This window comes from Diadema setosum, chromosome 16, assembly GCF_964275005.1.
Source record: "Diadema setosum chromosome 16, eeDiaSeto1, whole genome shotgun sequence".
Lineage (NCBI taxonomy): Eukaryota > Metazoa > Echinodermata > Echinoidea > Diadematoida > Diadematidae > Diadema > Diadema setosum.
This window is the reverse complement of record NC_092700.1, coordinates 32,933,904-32,957,966: the sequence shown is the minus strand read 5'-3', so window position 1 is coordinate 32,957,966 and position 24,063 is coordinate 32,933,904. Positions and strand designations below refer to the sequence as shown.

The 24,063-nt window shown below is 39.5% G+C and overlaps 1 protein-coding gene across 1 annotated transcript; it reads right to left on the bottom strand.

The window, feature by feature from the left end:
• Positions 1-691: 691 nt before the first annotated feature.
• On the bottom strand, positions 692-23,593 carry LOC140239540 (transmembrane 9 superfamily member 1-like). The gene is made up of 14 exons (XM_072319373.1): positions 23,501-23,593; positions 19,784-19,873; positions 18,184-18,265; positions 17,280-17,384; positions 15,219-15,337; positions 13,022-13,198; positions 12,417-12,488; positions 11,565-11,712; positions 9,493-9,618; positions 8,937-9,029; positions 7,837-7,947; positions 5,742-5,904; positions 4,952-5,143; positions 692-1,722 (listed from the first exon to the last, which is right to left on the bottom strand). The coding sequence occupies exons 1-14, from the start codon at positions 23,591-23,593 to the stop codon at positions 1,521-1,523; spliced, it is 1,773 nt and encodes a 590-aa protein (XP_072175474.1). The 3' UTR covers positions 692-1,520.
• Between the last annotated feature and the right edge of the window lie 470 nt (positions 23,594-24,063).

Here is a 24,063-nt window from a genome sequence, read left to right as displayed (position 1 = left end):
AGTCAGCTATCACAGAATTTCAATATAACAAAACAAAACTAGTCATATATTGATAGTCACCTGTAGAACCTTCATGTGAACACTGAAACGAGATGCACACACACAAAAGATGACTTTAAAAAGTACATTTCTAATGTTAACAATAGTGCTTGAACTATGCTATATAAATCTGGTAGCAGTTTTGAATGTAAGAAGGATGTCTCGGGCAGGAATAAAGCTAAAGTCCATGCGTGCACTGAACTGCATAATTCTGAATTCCTGATTATGAAAAATGCCACTCCTTAACTCCATCCCTTGAAAATTAATCTGGGCTGGGGAGCAAGCATCGTATAAAGTGCAAGAACTTTTTCAGCAACTTTTTATAGTGCAACAATACAATGCCATGGACAGTTACAAAAAACAAAAAACAAAACAACAACAACAAAAACCCCAATAACAACATTTATCTTTTAAGTATCAAGTGCTCTGTTACAGTGATTCTGCCACGGATCTCAATTTCTTTCAGCAAAAAATGGCAAAAAAAGAGTCTTCTCAATACTTCATTCAGGACATCAGTGGAAAGGTGGAAGTCATAATTCAAGCTTCATTAATTGCCCGCATACATTACTTTTAGACACACTCAAATTATTCCCTTCATACAAAAAGTTAACAATCTGGTTCCTTTCTCCCCCCCCCCCCCCTTTTTGCTGGACATAAAGTGTCCTGAAAATGCACGGTCAGTCCACTGGATGCTGGCCTAAGCACAGCTTCATTCTACATGGTCATTTCAACTGAGTCACTACCAACAAACTCAACTGTAACAAAAACACCTCCTTTTGCTGTCAAATCTCCTGCTACCACACTATGATCAACCTCCTCGGGAAAAATTCTCCTAATAACAACATGATATGCTGAGAAAAAGTTTTTCTGATTTATTCTGTGTAATGCTGTATGTATTATCAAAGAAAGATGTCCAAGCATAAAGGCTAGCACATGAACTTCATGCACGATCATTGCCGTATGTGAACTTCATCCTGCACAAATGCATATGCCACTGCCAAATGGCCTCGATTGATCTTGAGAGGCCAAAGAAAACGGGATATGGGATAGTAAGTAAATCACGTAGCATACGCTCCTCTTTGCTGTCAATGCACTACATCAGCAGTCATGCCTTGTGCTAGACCGTATAAAACTAATGAAGTAGACAGCCACAAGTAATACAAAAATAAGCTGTGAGCAGCAGAGGCTGCCATATTTAAACATGCTCTGAGGTGGGATCACTACGCCCCTCATCAACCAGCCTAGACCTTCTGCACAAAAGACATTCTGCTATTGTACAGAATTGAGATGACACAAAAAAGAATATCTTGACAGGATCTACCAGATAGCACTCTGCTCTGAAGCATATCGAGATATAGAATAACTTACAGTACAAAAACAATATGAGGGGAAGAAGGATAGAGATGAAAGGGGGTGGGAAGTCTGTTGCTAGGCAACCCCTCCCTTCCTGATGCCCTCCACTACCTCCCGGCTCCCACCGCTCAGTCCATCTTGAGATTGACGTAGATGTAGCGGATGAATCGCAGCGAGGCAAAGAAGGACACCGTGCCCAGCATGAGGAAGAAGACGTAACAGAAGAGCAGGGTGTAGCCGAAGAACTCGATGGTCTGGAGGCCGCCCGACATGCTGGACCGCTTGTTGTAGTAGAAGATGGCGTACAGGAACACAAACACGCCCGTCGATCTGGAAGAGACAAGTCACGAGATGCGTTTTAAGTCTGCTTGGCGGATGTTCATGAACAGTCTTTGACTTGCTTCATCGATTGTCATTCATCAAAAATATGCATCTTTGCATGAATGAGCACAGGCGACTCCTGTTACAGCAAAGTCCTCAGGAGCAGCAGTTTTCTTTTATTATATCAAAATTTCATAATAGTCAAACAGTATAGTATATTTAGATATATAGGTGACAATTTTGGAACCTACATATTGTAAATTTTCATTTTGTTGCATCAAGGGCTTTGTTATTTTTGTGTTCGTTATGTGAGGAGTGCAATGTATTTGAGTCATTGGGCAGGCAATCATTCAAAAATTGTGGCACATAGAGATCCTTACTCAAGTATACAAATGGCTTTGGATAGGAATGATATATGTGACAATGCACCTCAAAACGAACATAAAGTCGCACACACTGATTTTGCGTGAGGACTGAAAATAAGTGAAATGGGTCAACCTAGCCGAACTTGACTTTTTCATATATTCTGAAAGAGCGGGTCTTCTTTTACATTATGCTAAAATTTGGTATCATAAAACGGGCAGGAAAGTGTGTGTTTTTAGCAGTTTATCTCCAACATTTTTGGTAGAATAGTGTGATTAGGTGTGTCTTTAGAATCCCTTTTTCATTTCTGAACAAGGAAAAGTAGAAATTACGCGGTGCGTAACATATGTCCCCGCCGGAAGTAGCATTTTGTAACAAAATGTGCAATATAGGTAAAAAATCAAGGTCAAAGGTCAAAGAAGTCAAAGGTCAAAATTCTGTGTAGAAGTTTTGAAGCCCTCACCTAGTGCTATCACATGAAGCAAACGGAATCGAAATTGGGTTAGAAATGGCGAAGGAGTAGCATTTTGTAGCCAATGTACAAAATAGGTCAAAAATCAAGGTCAAAGGTCAAAGAAGACAAAGGTCAAAATTCTGTGTAGAAGTTTTGAAGCCCTCACCTAGTGCTATCACATAAAGCAAACGGAATCGAAATCGGGTTAGAAATGGCGAAGGAGTAGCATTCTGTAGCAAAATGCACAATATAGGTCAAAAATCAAGGTCAAAGGTCAAAGAAGTCAAAGGTCAAAATTCTGTGTAGAAGTTTTGAAGCCCTCAACTAGTGCCATCATATAAAGCAAACGGAATCGAAATCGGGTTAAAAATGGCGAAGGAGTAGCATTTCGTAGCAACATGTACAATATAGGTCAAAAATCAAGGTCAAAGGTCAAAGAAGTCAAAGGTCAAAATTCTGTGTAGAAGTTTTGAAGCCCTCACCTAGTGCTATCACATAAAGCAAACGGAATCGAAATCGGGTTAGAAATGGCGAAGGAGTAGCATTTTGTAGCAAAATGTACAATATAGGTCAAAAAATCAAGGTCAAAGGTCAAAGAAGTCAAAGGTCAAAATTCTGTGTAGAAGTTTTGAAGCCCTCACCTAGTGCCATCACATAAAGCAAACGGAATCGAAATCGGGTTAGAAATGGCGAAGGAGTAGCATTTTGTAGCAAAATGTACAATATAGGTCAAAGGTCAAGGTCAAAGGTCACGACTGAAATTCTGTGTACAAGTTTCAAAGCTCCCATGTAGTGCTATCATATAAAGCAAACAGAATCAAAATTGGCTCATAAATGACAGAGAAGTAGCAAATTGAAGATTTTGATCACACACGGACGCACACACGGACACACGGACGGACACACGGACGGACACACGGACGGACACACGGACGGACGGACGGACACACGGACACACACACGTACGGAGCCCGTTTCATAGTCCCCTGCTCGAACTCGTTCGGCGGGGACAAAAACCTTGTCCACACTCTTCACTTTCAACTCTAATAACTTTTGAAAGGATGATGCTACTGCTTTGAAAGTTGGCATTGATTATGGACAGAGTGTGTTAATATACAAATGATGCACAGGATAGAGTGCATTAGTGTAGGCGTAGTGCACTCGAGGGTATTTACAATTGTGAAACATGCACGAGGCGAAGCCGAGTGCATGTTGCACTACATTGTAAATACCCGAGAGTGAGCTACGCCTACACTAACGCCACGAAATAATCCTGTGCATCATTTGTTTTATAAAATGGGTCGAAAATTCGAAAACTAACATCATTTTTCAGCGTTTTTCACGTACCTTTGTGGGTCAAGACGTCCGAAGATGTTCGTCCCAAACTTTTACGCACGTCGCACTCGCGGAAGTCCCGCACATACAGTATAAGTATAATGGGGGGTTGGGTTTCCGGACACCCGCATGAAAACTTACTTATTTTACATAGAATATGCACCCTTTACCTTAAAGACTTGATATAGACTCCTCATATAGGCCTACTAGACAACATACTCTGAAAACGGCGTGAGAATTAACCTGCTAAATCGTTGGATTTGCTCTTCAAAGTGACTCCATGTACGCGTCCGGTCCCATAACGCTTGGTCTACTGTACTGTACAAAGTGTACGTATATGTATAGTATAGTACAGTATACGTACGTACGCCACATATGTTATGCACAAGGGAAGACAGGCCGGCCGGCCGGCAGCCCGAACTAGAAGTTGTTTGCAGGATTGACAGCGCGTACGCGTATGCATGCAATTCATCAAAGGAGCCGCCGCGCGCACAGACGATCGGCAATCTACCATAGGATTACAGGCAGTGCAATAGTACTGAAGTAAAGGAAGGAGGTGTGTCTCATTTCAGAGCTTCCTATTGGCTACATTCTTGAACCCATTTTATAATGAGGCATCTTTAATTTCAGTTTAATCTGATAATCCCTTCATTGTTGTTACTCTGGTGGTTTACTTCCTGTTTTTTGTCCCATTCATAGCACAGCCAGCACGGTTTGGTAAAGATTAAGCGCTTGAATAGACACTGTACTTCAGAGCCTCTTTTCTCAGTTCACACTTTTCCTGAGTTTGTGCTTTCTTTCCAATATTTAGATAGGTTAGGAGAGTCCATTTGATTTGAGTTATACATCATTTTACAGCTTAAAGTCTGCTCTTTCAGAATATGGTCTTAACTAAAAATTCATGTCTGGCGACTTTTTGTTTGTTTTGAGGTGCAGGGTCACATATTGCTCTCCTCATCTTTTGTTGGCAGCAGCTCTAGATGTTGAAGAGAATCAGTCAGAGTACAAACTTCAACACCAAGGCAGCCTGCCACATACCACCAGGGTGACCTTAGCAAAGGGACGGACATTACAGGGGGAACTCACCCTGCGCTGAAAATGGAGCGCCACCACCAGCGGTAGTCCTCGTTGGAGAGCTGGAAGTAGGTGAGGGCCACGGAGATGCACGCCGTGACACTGAGGAGAATGGCATAGACCACGAAGAGGATGCCGTAGAGGGTGTACTGCTCGCGCCCCCACAGGGTGGCAAAGATGTAGTACAGCTCCACCGAAATTGCACTGCATGGAGAGCAAGAATTTTGAGTGGTACTGAATGCCAGCACGTAAAACTCGTACAATGGGGGCCAATGAGCAGATGATTTCTAAAAGTAAAGGGCACATTCTGTCAGCCACATCCCCACATCAATATTCTACTCCTGTAAAATTCTTTGCCGCTTGACTGGTTAAGATGAATTTTGCATTTTTTTAATTCTGCGGAGTCAAAATATTAAATAGTATTACATATAACAAGCGACAAATTCACATAATTTTGTTTTTGCACTAGTTTCATGTCACGCAACGACCTAAACTTTTACAAGATACTTCACTTTTTGTTTTTTGTACATATGTGCATGCATACATTGTACATGTGATGTCGTAAGTAAATAGATCAAAATTTCATGGAAAAGACACAAAGTTTGCACAAGTGCACACCTCCTTTGTTACGTCTTTCGCCAACATGTTCACTGCATTTATATATTCTATCCCAAAATACTTGATAATCTTAAAAGTAACATTCCCGACACAGCTTTGGTATTCCGATAGGAAATTTATTTACAGCATTTCTTAAATTGGAACTGCCTCTGCAAGAACGGCATGCATAAAGTTTGCCCCTTACCTGAATGGGAGAAATCCGCCCACGACACAGTGCACGACCCACGACCGGTACCAGGGCACTGAGGGGATCTCCCTTGCTATGTTTTTCGTCCTGCACGGCGCGTCGAATCCGTCAGCCATATTCTTGCCCATGATGCCCCCTATAACCGTCAGCGGAAAGCCGACTGCGGAGCGGAGCGAGCATAATAGACACAAGACATTCATGACAATGATGATGACAATCCAAAATGACAGCGAAACCACGAGTGTGGATACTTATGACTGTAAAAATGGAAAATTTGTGCATGACTACTCTTTCAAGCCGGGCAAATATTAATAAGCTCACTTGGTCATAAGTTTGCAGACATGGGTATATCTCCAATAAAAATTCTTTGCTTGTCATTTCCAAATTATTTCAGTAGAGTGTAGAAATGTCCATTTTATTGTATGGCAACTACCATCCTTTGTTTAATATAATGAAAAGTAATATCTATGAAAAGAAACAACAAAAAGTGAACACTGCCATAAAAACAACAACGCATATTGCACAGGTAAAGAGATCCACACACAGCAATTTCGTTCCTCTGAATACATTTTGACACGTATTTCCCATGCAAAACTGTCCAGCGCAAGCATCTAACAGAGAGAGCAAATGGAAGTCAAATATGGCAGTCTCCCTTAGAGGCCAGTGCAGTATTTTAATTGAAGAAACCTGGAAGTTACCCATATGACATAAGTCTACGTGTCCTTCAACAACTTTGCTTCTGTGTTTTTGCTTTGTTTTGTTCATGTTTCTTTCTTCTTCTGTTTTTTTTTTTTTTACCAGTGGAATTCAAGAAACAAATTCTCATGTCAAACTCTCAAGGCCCAAATTATCTCTGCAAATATTTTTCAAACACATCACTCAGTAGAACAGTTTACCTACATCTTCATTAAATTGACAAGTAAAGGTCATTCAGAGTTAGAAAAATGCTTGTCATAGGCCTGGGAAACAGGGTAAGAGCTAATGCATGCAAACTGAAACAGCAGAGATAAATAAATGGAAATTGGAAACTGAAATCTCAGCACTGAAATATATTTAGTGGGGACATTCTGGAAAAGGGAAGTTGGTAATGTATTCAAGTGTAATGCACAACCTCAGAACACAGAAAGCTTGTCCAACCTTGTCCTACCAACCTTGTCCTACTTAAAGGACAAGTTTACCTTCATAAACATAAAGATTGAGAGAATGCAGCAATATTAGTAGAACACATCAGCGAAAGTTTGAGGAAAATTGGACAATCGATGCAAAAGTTATGAATTTTTAACATTTTTGTGTTGGAACCGCTGGATGAGGTGACTACTAAGGCTCATGACGTCATATGAGTACAAGAGTATAAAGAAAATGTAAAGAAAATTCAACATATTTTCACTTTTTTTCGCATAATAAAAGAGCACTTGACTTGCCTCTTTCTAAAGGCAATGGGAATAATATTACCCATAACATATGTCAGTAACGAGTCAAGGGAATGTGTACTTTTTTCAAAAGATGAAATTTTGTGAAATTCTCTTTATATTTTCCTTATATTGTTGTACGCATGTGACATCATACACTGCAGTAGTCTTCTCATCCAGCGGTGACTGTGCAAAAACTTCAAAAATTCATAACTTTTGAATGGATTGTCCGATTTTCTTCAAACTTTCAATAATGCATTCTACTAATATTGCTACATTCTCTCAATCCTTATGTTAATGAAGGTGAACTTGTCCTTTAAGTAAGAAAAAACCTAGAAAAAGTCTCTGAAAAAAAATTGAACTTGGGTCATGCTCAATTCTCTCATGACTTCCTAGATACCTCACTAGTGTCCAGGAGACATCACAGGGATGTCTCCATAACAAGTGGAGACTTGAGTCTCCACTACACATAGGTCACCGCTTAGTCTCCAGGCCAATGAGATACCTACTCTACTTATTATTCAAATGTACTGACATTTTTCCTCCGAGGTCTTCCTACCAAGATATTTCATCCACCTGTAAACTGTCACCATATTTGAATACTTGGAACCCAGTTTCATGAATTACTTTTCACTTATGACGGACAAGCGTCTGGCTAGCCACGACATTGGATGTTGACTTACTGCAGAGCCATATCATGAGAAGGAGGAGAACGGTGGTGAACGGGAGGGCCATGGTAGAGTCCCAGTGCCAGGCGACTGTGTTTACAATACTCCAGATGATGAAGGACGGAACTGGAATTGGGAAGAGTGTGGAGGACCAGTACGTGAAAATGTGTCTGTGAATTATTTGAGCCAATATCAAGCTGCATCTCACCCCATTGGTGACTCAATCATCACAAAAACTTAATGTCATCTCTGCTCTGATCAGAAGCAATATCAACAGCACTGCCATCAACATCATCACTGCCAACATCGCCATCAATATTGTCACCTTTAACATCATCATCTTTATCAACATCATTGCCATCAACATCACCACCATTAAGATCATCATCAGCATCAACATCATTGCTATCAACATCGCTATCAGCATCAACATCATCACCAACACCATCAACATCACTGTCAACATCTTCACCATTGACATCATCATCATCATCAACATCAACACCATCAACATTAACATCATCACCATCAACATCATCACCAACACCATCAACATCATCACCATCAACATCTTCATCATCATCAACATCATCATCATCATCAACATCATTAACATCTTCATCATCAACACTATCCACTTCATCACCACCAACATCATCATCATCATCACCAGTAACATCACCATCAACATCATCACCATCAACAGCTTCATCATCATCATCTTCATCATCAACACTATCCACTACATCACCACCAACATCATTAATATCATTGTCATCATCATCATCACCAGTAACACCACCAGCAACATCAACACCATCGACCTCATCAAGGAATCATTATCCCAAGGGTCTGGAGGCTTCATCATCAGTGCCACAAACACGATCACAGTCAACATCACAATGTTAAAATACCACTCTCATTTGCCTTGCAGTCATCACTACACTGCCAATGTAAGGAAGATCTTACATGTACCAGCGCTGCTCTCATCTTAATAATTGCCGTCAATCTCACAGCCCAAATATCAAGACTAATACTACAAAACACTATGAATTTTGAAGAAATGGGGGAAAAAACCCACTATGTCATCATATCCAAGGACATCTGGTACTCACCTGAAAACATACTTGATGTGAGAACAAGATTCCAGACCCAGTTCTCCCCTCCAATCTGCTTGTAGAAATTACTGGAGACATACCCTGATACACCTGTGAAGCAAATTTATGATTGGGGTCAAAAATTCATTGACCTTAAATCCAATCAATGCTGATTTGAATTTAATCTAAATCAAGTGAAATTGACTATAAAAATCAAAGCAGAAAAAAAATGTGACAGCCAAGATTCCATTTCTTCAGAAATTATGTCATCCATGTTTTCCTCCTAATTTCAGCATATTAGCAACATTTGGGGGGCTAAAAAGCTCCTACCTGTTCAGGACAAGTTTTAATTCTCTTTTCAACTATCCAACCTGCACATCACTGTTCTCTAAATCTGAAGAAATTCAACCCTGCTGTAGAAATCATTTGTCTTAGGCACAAAATTAAGACACTGAGTCATCTGCTGCACATTTCTTTAATGTTCCGAACACACTTTATAGCAAATTCAGCAACAAGCATACATGGTAGGACTACAAATTGAGAGATTGTTTTAGGAATAAAAGATCTGCATTACCTGACGTCAAGGCATAGAGTAGAATGAAAGCTGTGTTCATTGACCCGTGCCGATGAACGTTGAACATCCCACAAAGTGCCATAAGAATGATAGCTGTTGCCAGCGTCAAGAACTGCATTCCGACACCTATCAAAATAAGAAGGACATGAGAGATAAGAGACCAAAGTGTTGCAGCAGGTCAAAGAAACTGATAAAAGCAACAATTCCTCTTTCAGGTCCTCTCCTATGGAATGTCTCTTAAACAAAACATATACACAAGGCAAATGCCAAATTGTGTCTCGCCCATTCGCGTAGAAGAAATTAATGTTTTTCTAACTCCCGGAAGTTCACTGACCCACCTATGACCTTGGCCTTGTGGTGACCTTCAACTCCCCAAGGGACAGTTACCATCCAAGTTTGGTCACAAACAGACAAAGGGATCAAAAGTTATGAGCCATAATCGGAACGCACTGTAAAAACTTAACATTGGGCCATAAAAGTTCGTTGACCCCTGTGATGACCTTCAATTTTTTTTTTCTTTCTTTTTATGTTTTATTGATTTCAACTATTAGCATACAAACATAAGTCATTTCCAATTATGGTATACAAATAACACAAACAAGAAAAATAAGTTTGCGAAAAAAATTCCCCAAGGGACATCTACCATCAAAGTTTGGTCACAAATGGACATAGGGATCAAAAGTTATGAGCCATAATCGAAATGCGCCGTAAAAATTAACATTGTTCATTGACCTCTGCCTGTGACCTTTGACCTTGATGTGACCTTCATGTTTGGTAAAATGTGTAACTTTGTATAACCACTCTTCCCTCCAAGTTTGATTGAAATTGAAGTCCTCAGGAAAGAGTTATTCAAGTTTTTGTAGCATCATGAACGGACGACGGATGACGGACGGACAGACAGACGTTGTAGGCAATCCCTTAGTCTCCCCACACCTCCGGTGAGCTCGACAAATATAACCCACCAGTTTTTCATCAGTTTAGAAAGAAATCAAAGCATCATCACTTAGGATGATAACCTTGTACCGTATATTGTGTACACCAAATATTTCACAAGGTTTTTATTTTCGCGAATTTTGCGAGTCAGCTGCCAGTCGCGAAATTAAAAACACACAAAAATATTGAAACTGATCCAGATATGAATGTGACATACACGTGTACATTTTTCCGTTCAGTACAGGACTCCACAATCACAAATTAACCACTCACGAAATCGCTGGAGAGTCTTGATTTGCAAAAAATTTAAGACTCGCTATGAAAATATATGACATATACAGTACATGCACTTAGTTTCAGAATACTTGCCTACCTTCTTGCATGTTCGGTCTTATAATGTTCATTGTCTTTTTTTAATGTTTTTGTCTCACTTTCCATGTGATCCCTTTAAATCCTTTTATTTAAAATCAACCTTAGAAAGGCCTTTAGGTTTTTGTTGATTCCACTAGTATCTGACATGCCTTTGTGGGTACATGTTGGTTTGCAGATTCTTATTTACTTGACTTGTTGGTCAGATCTGCTTTTTCTTGTGTATATTTTTTGTTTTTAATCCAATTGTAAAAATCAATGAAATGAACTAAAATTTGACTTGAATTTTTCTTTTCTGGCTCCAAACAGTTTTTAACATGGACATCATAAGGGAGAAAGATATTTGACTTGCATGAAAACTTCACAAAATATGCAGAACACTGCGGCATCTAATGAGGTCTGCACAAGACACATGTTTTGTAACTTTCACCAAAATACCATACATAGAGCCTATGTGAGTATTTGTATTCTGATCAATTGATGTTCATTTGCTTTTGCTTCGAGAGCATTTGCCATGATACCATATACATAGTAATTCATTTTCACAGTTTTCATAGCTTTATATCTGTATGTACAAATTTGGAAAATATTCAAAGGGAAAATGTTTTTAACAGGATGAAAAAAAAAATTAATATATACATATAAATAATGCACAAACACTAGGAATAACGCAAAAGCTTAACACAAATGCTACACACAAGTGTGCATCATCAAACAGTGAATATGGGTGATTTCAATCATATGCATGTACACAAAAGGTACACACTGACCTAGTATTGCACACAGTAAGCTCTTGTGCGGTGGGAATCGGAAGACGTCGGTGTGAACGATCTTCCATCCGTTCTCTTCCTGGTCCAGCTCGTCCGCCTCGTCATCGTCCAGGTTGTAGCGGGCAAAGTCGTTCTTCAGAACCCGCATCTGTGCAGGAGTGGAATGAGTAACTTTTGGAGTTAGCCTTTGTCAAGTCTGGGGCTAGAATTATCATTATCCCTCCCCCAAAGTTTAGCTTAAAATTCGCTCTCTGGCTATCTAATACTGCATGCGACTTGTATTTCGTGAGGTTTTCATTTTCGCAAATTTTGTGGGTCGGGTGCCATTCACGAAATATAATTCAATGCAACCAGATACTGTCTTGATTCCATGGAACTAAGAACTGCAAAACTCTTCTTACCCAACCAAGTGCAAAAAATTAGTCTCACAAAATATCCACTTTTACAACATCCCTCTTAAACAGAAAATCCTTGACAGAGACTAATTAGACACTAGGTCCTGTACTAATGGGACATCACACATTGTCATTCAGTTCCATCTACAGAAGGCACTACAAGAAACTTACCTGGTATCTTAAGTTTTCAAAAATAACATGTTGATAACTGTCCTTTTTAACCCGTTGAGGACGAGTACTGAGTATACTAGGGCAAGTGTCTATGAGAAATGCCTGTTGTAGCAAAATCAGCCCGTCCTCAACAGGTTTAACTGTCCAACAAGTGAAGGGAAACATTTTTCACTCCCTTCTTTTAACAGCTCCACTCATGTATGTGACTAAAACATACTTCCATGACATTGTGTACGCAAAAAAATGAGAGGGGAATCTAGCAGATACAGTTCATTCCAACACTCACCAAAATAATGACCACAAATCCAAGCAGGAGAAACACAAGCACCATGGAATTGATGATGGAAAGCCAATGGACCTATAGAGGATGTCATGGAAACAAAATATACATGTGTGATATACAGTTTATAGATACATAAAATTAAATATAAAGGGAAAATATAATGGAGGATATACACTATATTTGTATTGAATAAATGCATAGCCCTACATATAAATACCGTCCCTTCTACTGTCTTATTTCAAATGCAAATAAGTTCCGGAACCCCCACAAATGATGATCTAGACAGCTATCTAATGATACAATGGTCCTGAGACTGGTATTACTTTGGAAGTATATTATATGGTAGAGATAGGAAATCTGGGAAAAGAGTGTGGTGGTTACCTCATTCCACTGAATAACCCTAAGACCTCAAGCCACGAATGTCTGATTTACATATAACGGGGCTCGAGATTCTGCACTACAAGAAATATAAAAGCAGCAAGCAAACTGTTGAGTATATATTTCATTAACCAACTACTTATTTATGTCTGTTCTAGAGAGAATCTGCAGCTTTGTACATAGTGTTGGCTCTCAATGGAGAAAAGGGATAGATGATGAAAATTACAGACCTCCAGTGTTCTCGGGAAAAAGTTGGCGTTCTTCACGAGCCGGCGCCCCCTCTCGCTGTATTTCATGGTAGTCTCGTGCCACGTGACGCTGTACGTAAACTGGACTTGGAGTGGGGGCGTGACGTCGTCCAGGCTGACCGGCTGCTTGTCTCGCGTCGTCACATTCACAAAAATGATCTGGAGAGAGAAAAAGAAGAAGAAAGGAATAGTTGGGTTGTCTAATACCAAGTTTGGACCAGATGGTGATGCATACAATGGCACAAGGAAAACAAAAAGAGGAACTAGGAGGGGAAAAAAGAAGAAGGAAGAGATAAAAAAAAAGGGAGAAAAGAAGAGGGAGAACAAGACAAAGAAGAGGAGGAATAACTCAACAAAGACAAAAGAAGACAAAAAAGGAAAAACAAAGTAGAAGAAAAATGAGAAGACACAGAAGATACACAAGCAGGAAAAGTAATGACAGAAAAAAGAAAGACAAAGAATAAGACGATGAATGAATGACACAGAAAAAAGATAAAAAAGGAAAAGAAAAAGAAGATAAAAAGAAGAAAAAAAGAAGATGGAAAGACAAAAAAAAGAGAAGACAAGAAGAACACAGAAACAAAAAGAAAACAAAGAAAAAGAAGACAAGAGAAAAGAGAGAATACAAAAAGAAGGAAACTATGGAGGAGAGAAAAAGCCTAGAGGACAAAGGAAAAAAAAAAGAAGAAGAAGAAGAGAAGAAGACGAAGATGACGTCAGATATAACCTCATTAGGGCTATCAGTGCTCTACCTGATGACCAATTCCACCAGTACTACAGGTACTTCAGATTCATGAAATTCATTTGAATAATTACGCAGTACCCGCTGCATGCTTTAAGGATAAGAACCAACATTTGCTGTCGGGGCGGAAGCTCGGTGGTCTAGTGGAGATGACGCCTGTCCAGAGATCAGGAAGTCGTAGGTTCGAATCCCGCTCAAGTATGTCCGCCCATGATTTTTTAATCATGGCTATTACTAAAACACTGATCAATTCAGTGCTTATTTACGTCGATGTAGGGCAATTTGTCAAACAGTTGCAACTACAGGTACTTGGTTTCATTTCTTGGTGATGCGGACGTTACGGGTGAAAAAAAAAATGATAATGAGGGGGTTTTTCTTGGAGGGGGGTGGGCCAAAATGAGAGCCAGAGGGTTTCGTTCTAAGGTGTCCCTACGTGTCCACGCTGATCGTAGTATGCAAACTACGAAGCATGACTGGCTAGCAAACAATCCTTGAATGATAATGTCAGAGGTGACAGTCTTGCTTTGCCAGATGTTCTAGAGCTTCCTCCATGTATCTACCATTTTACATTGGCTCTACGTGAGTGCTTCCATAGGGGTCGCTATAATCAAGAGAAAGGCCACATGTACGTAAACCTTTACGCTGAGCAAATCCCTTCAATCTTTGTCTTCGTGGGACTTTCAGAAAAGAGTTTGAATGTGGTGATGTCTTGCAAGATGTGGCGACTGCCTTGAAAGAAACTTTCTCTCTCTTCTTTTCCCCTCTCATCTCGTTTGACAGGCTATTTGACGTCATCATACAACTTTCAGAAAAAGGTTGGTACATGTGTCTCGTGAGAAATGGCAACTACATGCTTGTACCATTGAAAGATACCTTGCACTCTCCTTTCTTCCCTCCCATATTTTGTTAAATGTGTCTTGTAAATTGGACATTCACATACTAGCATTTGATTTTGACTGTAATTACATAAAGGCAGCGAGTCAACCAAGCTGGTAGCACATCTGCCTTGCAACAACTAGCTCAGAGGGTGTGGTGGTCAAGCAAGAGGCCCCGGCTAAGCAATGCGGTGTGTTATCAAGTCATCCCCTCTTGTGAGGAGCAAAAATTGCTACCCCCCCCCCCCCCCCAATTTGCTCTCAGCCAATCAGATGCAAGAATTTTAGTAGCTTACATCAGCTATCAAATTTGTTATTATTAATAACAAGTTCTATGAAATGGGGCCCAGGTATTGGTCATAGGCGGATTTAGCTTTGGCACCCATTTCTTCTTATCACTTCTCTCTTGTCCATTTGCCTGAACTGGTATGGGAGGAAAGTTAGACATTTCATTCATTTCACAGCATCTTGCAGTTTTCAGTTTTCGGTTAAACAATTTTCATTACATGACAGACAGTTCTAATGGACAGGAGTCAGTGCATAGCAGAGAGGAGACTGTTACCTGATCTCCGTTGTACTCTATGTGGAAGTGATGGTGCACCCACAGGTAGATTTTATGAGTGTGTGGTATGAAACCACTCTCCTGGAAGTGGCCCACAAATCCTCTGAGTGGTATCTGATCTGCAGGCAGAAAAGACATGAATGAAAAGGGGAAAAAGAGGAACATCAAATACTGTAAAGCACAGATATACCGATTCCTATCAGCAGATGTACTTACCACTAAACTACACAGTCTGAATCAGCATCGTTGGTCAGTAGAAGAAGCCCCTGTTAAAAGCTACATGAACATGTATCACCTTGTGAATCTAAACCCATATGGCCTGAAATAATGACACCTCTTCATAAAAGTATCTTCATAATCAATCAATGTAGAGTGACTTTGGTTGAGCATTTAAGCCTATTGGCACCATTGAGCCTAAATAATTGACTGTGTATGCGTACAAACACACTGCTACATTTGTAACTGGACTATAGGAATTGACTGAAGAAGATAAAATCAATGAGGGGGGGGGGTCCACTGCAGTGATACGGGGGTATCGGCGGGTCTGTTTGCATGTTCCGGAGTATCCACATTGAGTCAAATGTTCTGTAGGTTGCAGTGTAACTTTTACCATGGCAGGGTTCGAAATTGGCGATGGTCCACTGGCCATTGGCCACCCAAAAACACGTCGGACTAGATAAAAATCATAAAATTCTGAAGTTACTAGTCCGTCTGGCTAGCCAAAATATTGCTTCAGTGTTAAAATTGATTCTAAGTAGTCCGCCTGGCTAGTTAAAAAAAAAAAAGTTAAGTGCGACCCCTGCATGGTAGAGATTGCACTTTCTTCCTGCAGAAACATTAGGTCATGAAAATACTGACACATTTACAGATTACCAAAGCATACTTTAAGAACATTATCAGAAATTATCACTATTAGTGAAGATATTTCTAAGATGGCTAGCATGTGTGTTTTTTTTTTCTTTTTCAGAAGCAGATATCAACTACGATCACATTGTTGTGTGTAATCAAGTTCAATGGCAAAAACAGAACCTGCAGCACATTAAACTTTCATGAGGTTGTGAAGGTTAAAGAGAGAGTTCACTACTGTTGGAAAATACAACTTGAGTTAACATACTGATATTTGAGATGGTCATGCCGTACTTCCGATAATGAATATGCATCATATTTGATTCAAATGTCACACAAAGAGTACTGTACAGTGTCTTTTTCACACTACAGTTTGTTGACATTTCAAAGAAAATACTGGCAAAGCTGAATGTAAAGTGGATGCTCTTTCTACTGTTCCTTCCTTAAAGGACAAGTTCACCTTCATAGACATGTGGGTTGAGTGAATGCAGTAATATTTAATCAGTAAAACACATCAGTGAAAGTTTGGAGAAAATCGGACAATCCATTCAAAAGTTATGCATTTTTGAAGTTTCTGCTCAGTCACGGCTGGATGAGAAGACTAGTTAGTATAGCTTGTGATGTCACACGTGTACAACGATATAAAGAAAGAATAAAGAAAATTCAACATATTTCCATTTTTCTCGCATAACAAAAGAACACTTGACTTCTCTCTTTCAGAAGGCAGGGGGAATAATAATACCCTTAACATATGTCAGTAATACGTCGAAGAAATGTGCACTTTTTTCAAAAAGTGAAGTTTTGTGAAATTTTCTTTTTTATTTTCCTTATATTCTTGTACGCATCTGACAGATGTGACAAATGTACTTTAAAAATTCTTAACTTTTGAACGGATTGTCTGATTTTCCCCAAACTTTCACTGATGTGTTCTACTAATATTGTTGCCTTCGCTCAATCGACGTGTATATGAAGGTGGACTTGTCCTTTAACCATTAAGATGAGATATGTTGTTTTTTGTTTTGTTTTTTTCTTTTCATGACCTACATTTATGAACTTTTCTGAATGCATGAAAAGAGTAAGAGCATTCATATCCTTGCAGTACATAAGATATCCCTCTGTGGTCACACAATAATGTTTTTGTTTTTTATTGTTTGTTTTTGCTCTGAAATACGCAAATAATGGGATTAAAGACAACCCCCGTCCTTGTTAACTCACCAACAACAAACTCAAAGTAGTAGAGATCTTCGATGGCCTCGCGCAGTTGCTTCAAATCGGCCTCGGACAGCTTCATGACGCACAGCTCGCTGTTGACGGCATTCTCTGCGAAACAAGCGACAGCAATTCGACCACGTTTGGAGAGTTGTCCATTCAAAAGTTACTGCCGTGTTTCTCAGCTCAAAAGTCTATGGCTTCGTGTTTCAGTACACAGAACAGAATAACAAGATTGGGCATTCCCAATACCTTAACCTAGCAGACAGGGTGAATTTGTCATTTTCATGGCCAATTTCTTTGCCCCTCTACAGTTTTATAGCAGTCACTATATTTTCCCCTCCCATTTTCCCTCAGGCAAACATTCCTTCTGGATTTGGGCTTCTAGTCACTTCACCACTATTCTGATTTTATTTCAAATCTGAGCACATGTGACAAACTTTTAGCACACAAAACTAGACAAAAAAATGAATAAAGAGGAAATAAAGTACAAAATAGATAAATGTCTAAAAAGCTTGATATTAAACACAGAAAGGACTACATGAATAATCATAAATACTATTAAAGACTCAACAGTCCTACTACAAGTTAACCTTCACCAGTATTCATGCAGAAACCGTCCCTACAAAACGAGTAAATGCTAAAGAACATAAACAAGTGAAAAAAAAAAAAAAAAAAGAAGAGGAAATGCATAGCATATGGTAGGAAGTAGCACCTCATGTAAGTGATGATAGCATTGAATGATAACGACAATGATAATAATAACAACACCAACGTACATTCACAATATATCACATTTTGTACTAACATTTCTAGGTACTGTGGGGCATTATGGTTCCAAGCAGATCCACTATTTAAACCTTCCGTTAGAATTGTCAACCACGACCACAAAAAGCACCATTGCACACACCTTTGAATTTGATTTTGTAGGTAGACACCGCCATACGATCTCCATCCAGAATCTCACCCAGTGTCAGGCTCTTTGTCTCTACCTGGAGCAGAAACGAATCAAATAGAGTGCACTCCCATTATATCAAACACAGTTATAACGAAATGCTTATTACAACAAAGTAAAAATTCAGGTCAAAATATTATCATCTATACATTTATGTACTTTACTGTTCAGCTACAATGAAATTCGATATAATGAAAGAAAACCCCCAGTTCCGAGGACTTTGTTACAACAGGAGTGCACTGTACCACGATTATTGAACTGCAACATCTACAAAGTGTATGTGTGAGTGAAACTTACATGTACATCACCATTTTAAAGGAGAAAAGGAAAAAACTCTTTAGGGGAAAAATATAAAGCATTATCTATAATGAACATAATATGTTGAAAATACTCTTCTGACATGTCATCCCAGTGAATACATCCTATTAGATATAATACTGTATAAGCTGTTGTTTTCGCGAATGAGGAGGTCAAGGACAATTTCGCGAGATGTTGTTTTCGCGAGTTTGACTCTGAGGCTATCATAAGTGCACTAATGACTGTCAATACGAGATATTTTCGCATGTTGTTAAATTCGCGAAAATACCAGTTTATCCAGTACCCTGTATGAAGTTGTGCCATACCTCATTTATGCAAGAAATTTAGGTTACAGATGATTGTGAATTGGGTTACAATGACTGCTTATTTTCAAACAAGCAAGGGGTAACTTTAAATATGTGCACAAACTTAGAAAAAAAAAAAAAGAATTGAGAAGAGACAAAAATAGAGAAAGAGAGAGAGGAGGAAGTAGAAGAAGGTAAAGCAGCAGGAATAGAAATATCAAGGTAAAGAGACAGAGAAAGAGAACGAGAGATGAGCAGGGAAGGGAGGGAGGGGGTTCTTGGAAAACGTGTAGATGACTTCAGGCTACGGACAATGTGCAAGATCATGAGGGACAAAGTCTGGTATACAGCGAGGGCATATTACATAACAGATGAAGAAGGAGGATGAGAAAGACCATATGTTACACACGTATGATAGAATGAAGAGGGCATTGACAAAAAGGTAGATGAGAAATGCAAAAGAGAAATACATTGTGAGGATGATGAGGATAATGATGATGATGTGATGATGATGATGATAATGATGATGATGTGATGATGATGATGATGATAATGATGACGACGATAATGGTGATGATGGTAATGGTGATGAAGATGATGATGTTGATAGTGATGATGATGATGATGAGGATGTTGATGATGATGATGTTGATGACAATGTTGCTGATGCTGGTGAGGATGATGATGATGGTGATGGTGATGATGGTAATGACGATGATGGTGATGACAATGATGATCTTTCATATCTGGGCACCATTTTTTTAAAAGTTGTCAGCCCCGAAAAGTTGCCTGTCTTTGACAAAATAGTAACAGTCAGTGACCACAATTACCATAGCAACAGTCAGTGACCAGCGTTTCTCATCCAATCAAAACCAAGGATTCTACTGAAATTGTCAGAGACTGACAACTTGTCAGGGCTAACAACTTTCATGAAACAGTGCCCTGATGCTTACCTTTTCTGGCCGGCATACCGGCAGCTGATAGTAGTGATATGTCTCATGAGGGTTGAAGTAAGGCCCAACCTTATTGACGTAGAGTGGAACCTGTACAGACAGACAGGCAGAGATGGATAAGAAAAAGAAAGTAGAACATTATGAAATCTGCTCTGCATGGAATATACAGCTCTGGTGACTAGTTATTATGCATTCAAATGTTGACTAAACTTTCTTCACTCACTGTATATATCTACTGTATGACAACTTGAAAGCTTGCCAAAGGACAAGTGACACTAACCTGACTTTGCATCATTTTTTTCACATGTATCAGTAATATCAGTAATAATATCAGTAATACTATCAAAGGGGATTGCTAGTAACTGATTAGTGGGATTCAGTGGGAATGCTGGGTGATGATTGTTCCAATCCTTGTGGGATTCATTTCAGAGTACATTATATATCTATTGTTGTGTGAAAATTATTTGCTTCAGAATGGTCTCATATTCAAGTAATGTGCAGTTTAATTGCCCCATCACTATACAGGCATGCTAACCTGGAAACATTAAACTGCACATTACTTGAATATGAGACCAATCTGAAGCAAATAATGTTCACACAACAATAGATACATAATGTACTCTTAAATGAACCCTACAAGGATTGGAACAATCATCCCCCAGCATTCCCACTGATTCCCACTGATCAGTTACTAGCCATCCCCTTTAAACAGTGTTGAAAGAATCACAATCACACAGCAGAACTTCATAAGCCACCTATTTTTCTCAGATACTTATCCCTTCTCCACTATTTTAGAATGTCAAATGACATGAAACCTTCATACTTGCGCTGTGCACTATTTGTCATCTTTTGATATATTATTCCAATTTTGTCATGGATAACTCTGGTTCAAGTAGAATACAATACAAATACATAATAAAGAGGGCACTAGATTTTTCCAAAGATACAGACCCCAAGGGTGGTATTTTCTGTTATCATTATCATTACTATTTATTCAGTATTTCAGACATGTGTACAAACACAACACAAATTTGATTCAGCATGACAAAGAATAAAATTATAACACAACCATATTAATCAGACATGGAAAAACAGGCCTACCACCTAGACATCTATAACACTGTATAGCAACATGAGAAACGGGGCTGTCAAAGGCAAGAAAAGGTATCATGGAGGCCTAAATGCAATTACCACGACCCAGAGGTCTTCTATGTATGATTTGGTTCAAATTTACGTGATTGGATAATCTATTAAGTTTATCCTGCAATTTTGGTACAATTTGGTTCTGTGGAATTCAAGATAGACACATGGGGGGTCCAGATACCAAAGACCAAAGTACACTTGTATAGTAAGGGTACTAGGTCTCGCGCAGGGACTTAATGGTCGCGCATAGCGTAACTGCGTATAGCAAGCAATATTACGCGTAGGACTAAGCGCAAAATTTGCCGATACGCCCATGGAATAAACATACCTGACAACCGCTAAACATGAGAAGGAAGCAGGTAAGAAATTTTTCACTAAATTTCCAATTTTTTCGAACAAATTTTTCACTAAATTTCCAATTTTTTACCTTGTAATTTACCTACCTTAGCTTAAAATCTTTTTAAAGGATGTTGTAGCCTAGACGTGTCGTCTCACTTGTCTCGTTCGTATGATCGTAGCCGATAGAATTCGTAATTTGTTCGATCGATCGTTTATAATATTCTACGAAAGCCGAAGCACGTTACAGCCACAGAGAGGGGCAGACACTTTCACGCATGAAACTACATAGGGCAGCTGCGCGACCTTTACATACCCCGAGAAATTGAACGCATAAAATTAAGTCCAACATACAAACGGCGACAGCGCACTACTCCGTCATCGTATCATCAGGAGATTCTGGGAGGTGATTTTTCTGCATTTTCGTGATATTTATTGAGAAATTCAGGTACGATTGTGGAATAATTTCTATTATAAGAGCATCACAAATTTTCGTGCGCGATATCTAGACCCCAATACCATACTTATTAGTGCCGAGTTCTGACTTAAGGAGCTCTGCCCTTTTTTTTTTTTTTTGAGTGAACCGAGTATGGTACAATTTTGTAAGTATTACCCGTTACTACAATGTTGATACCAAGGTAGAACCTACTTCATTTGCTCAACAAAGTTACATGTAGGGTAACATCCCCAGTATTCGGTCACTTAAGCTTTTTTGCAATATTTTTCAAACTAAAATAATACATACCGGGTACATACATCATATCTACAGCAATGAATGTGAAATATATCAAATTTCTTTAATCTCAACTTTCATTTCGTTAAATATCTCACAGAATTGCACAAAATCGCGAAATATTTCACCTTGAAAATTCCCCAGTATACGGTCATCGGCTCAAGTATTCGGTCACGCGATGTGCGCGTTCAAAGTCAATGCGTGTTCAAGGCAGCTGAAAAACGCGCGCGCGCTACCTTGTTGGCGCAAAATTGCATCGGGGAAGTTGCGGCGACCGTTGGTGACCGAATACTGGGGCCTCGGCACTTGCATTCAACCCTTGAACATTGGGACACTGTATCGGCACGTATGGTATGGACATTTTGTTTTTCTTTTGCGTTTTTGAGGATACCATTACACTTCATGCTTGCGATAAGTGAAAATTCCCACGAGAGAACGGCGTATTTCTCGATTTTTAGAGCTTTTTCGGCGACCCGTACTCTTAAAACTGGGCCTTATCCGCGCACGCTTTTGGAAAGTAGCGCCGATTCTGCACTTTTGACGGTAAAATTTGGGATTTTGGATGGATTTTTGGAGGGGGCTAAGGGAGTTTCCTGTTAGTATTGTGAATGAGTGTGCAAGTATGTGAATTAGTGTGATTTGCGTGTGTTGTGACAGTTGAACTTACTGGCTGCTGGTGACTAGTGATAAGTGACCGAATACCGGTGCCTGACCGAATACTGGTGCCCTTACCCTAGACTCTTCAAGGGTTGTGCCAAGAATGTTATGATACAGACTGCTTGGGTCTGGGACTCTTTTCCTGGTGACACACATTATGCTCTTGATTCACATTTTGATTTTAGAGGATAAGAACACTAGCTAACAAGTGTTAGGGCCTAACCACATTAGGCCTAGATAACATTAGTGAGTAGAATCTAGTGTGACAATTTTAAATTAAATTTCATCTAAACACAGACAGTGGTGTCACAGAGTTCTCGACCAATGCATTTATGCAATGAGATCGCACTCGCAGGATCAGATTCTCTTGCTACGTAGGCCTACATGTAACAATAACATGTAAAATTTATTAAATCTAACGTTAGGTCCATAACTAGGGTCTCTAGAAATTAAAAATCTATGGGTAGGCCTATAGGCCAAACTGTTAGATCTAGAGTTCATACAAACAGACTTCATCTTAGCGATAGCGTAGTGTTTCGTTTCATTCTGCAGATTGTTTCTCCACCCACTTGACATGATTGTCATGACTTGACGTGGCCCCTTTGACCAGTTTCTATGTGTAGGCAGGTAGAGAATAGGGTTACCGCGGGCACCCGCATCCGCACCGCGTACCGGTCAGCGCACAGCTAACGTTAGAGCCAGCGCCAGCGGGGAATAAGGGGCCCGTTCCTCCCTAACTATCCCGAGTTTCTACAACTATATTGTATATCTTATCTTAATATTGAATAGTTGTACGAGAAAATATCATCGCCCAAATAAACAGTGGGCACGTTCACTGCCTATCATACCTCGTCTCCATCTTTGAAGTGATTTCCCCCACAAGAAACAAGTTGAAATAGTGAGATTGCGGCGATAATTCTAGCCAACACGACAGTCGCCATCTTTAGTTTACAGTAACCTCGTTCGCAAACGTTAAAAAGATGATTGACGATATCTCTTAATATTTGATTTTTTTTCAGATTTTACATGTATGCATCATCATCAATAATTGTCGATGATATTTTCCTTGAAAAACACTAGGTGTAAAAATGGACACACAGGAAATAAAGCTTAAGATAATCCCTTTTCGCTTTTCCAATCTATAAGTACTAACACAAAGCTGTATACGAGAGGAACAGTGAGGAGGAGCAGCGAAAAGTACCTTCCGAAGCGCAAGCACTGCTGCATCAATCTCCGCGCTGCATGCCACTCTACTGGCTCTGTTGAGCTTCGTGTGTGTGGGGATGAATTGTGCGAACCTGTGTATAAATATCATAACATATCTCCTACATATTGCTCCTGATGCTGCCTGACTCTTTCTTGATATAACATCACGATAGTCGCATGTAAATGAGATTTCATGTATCGAAGG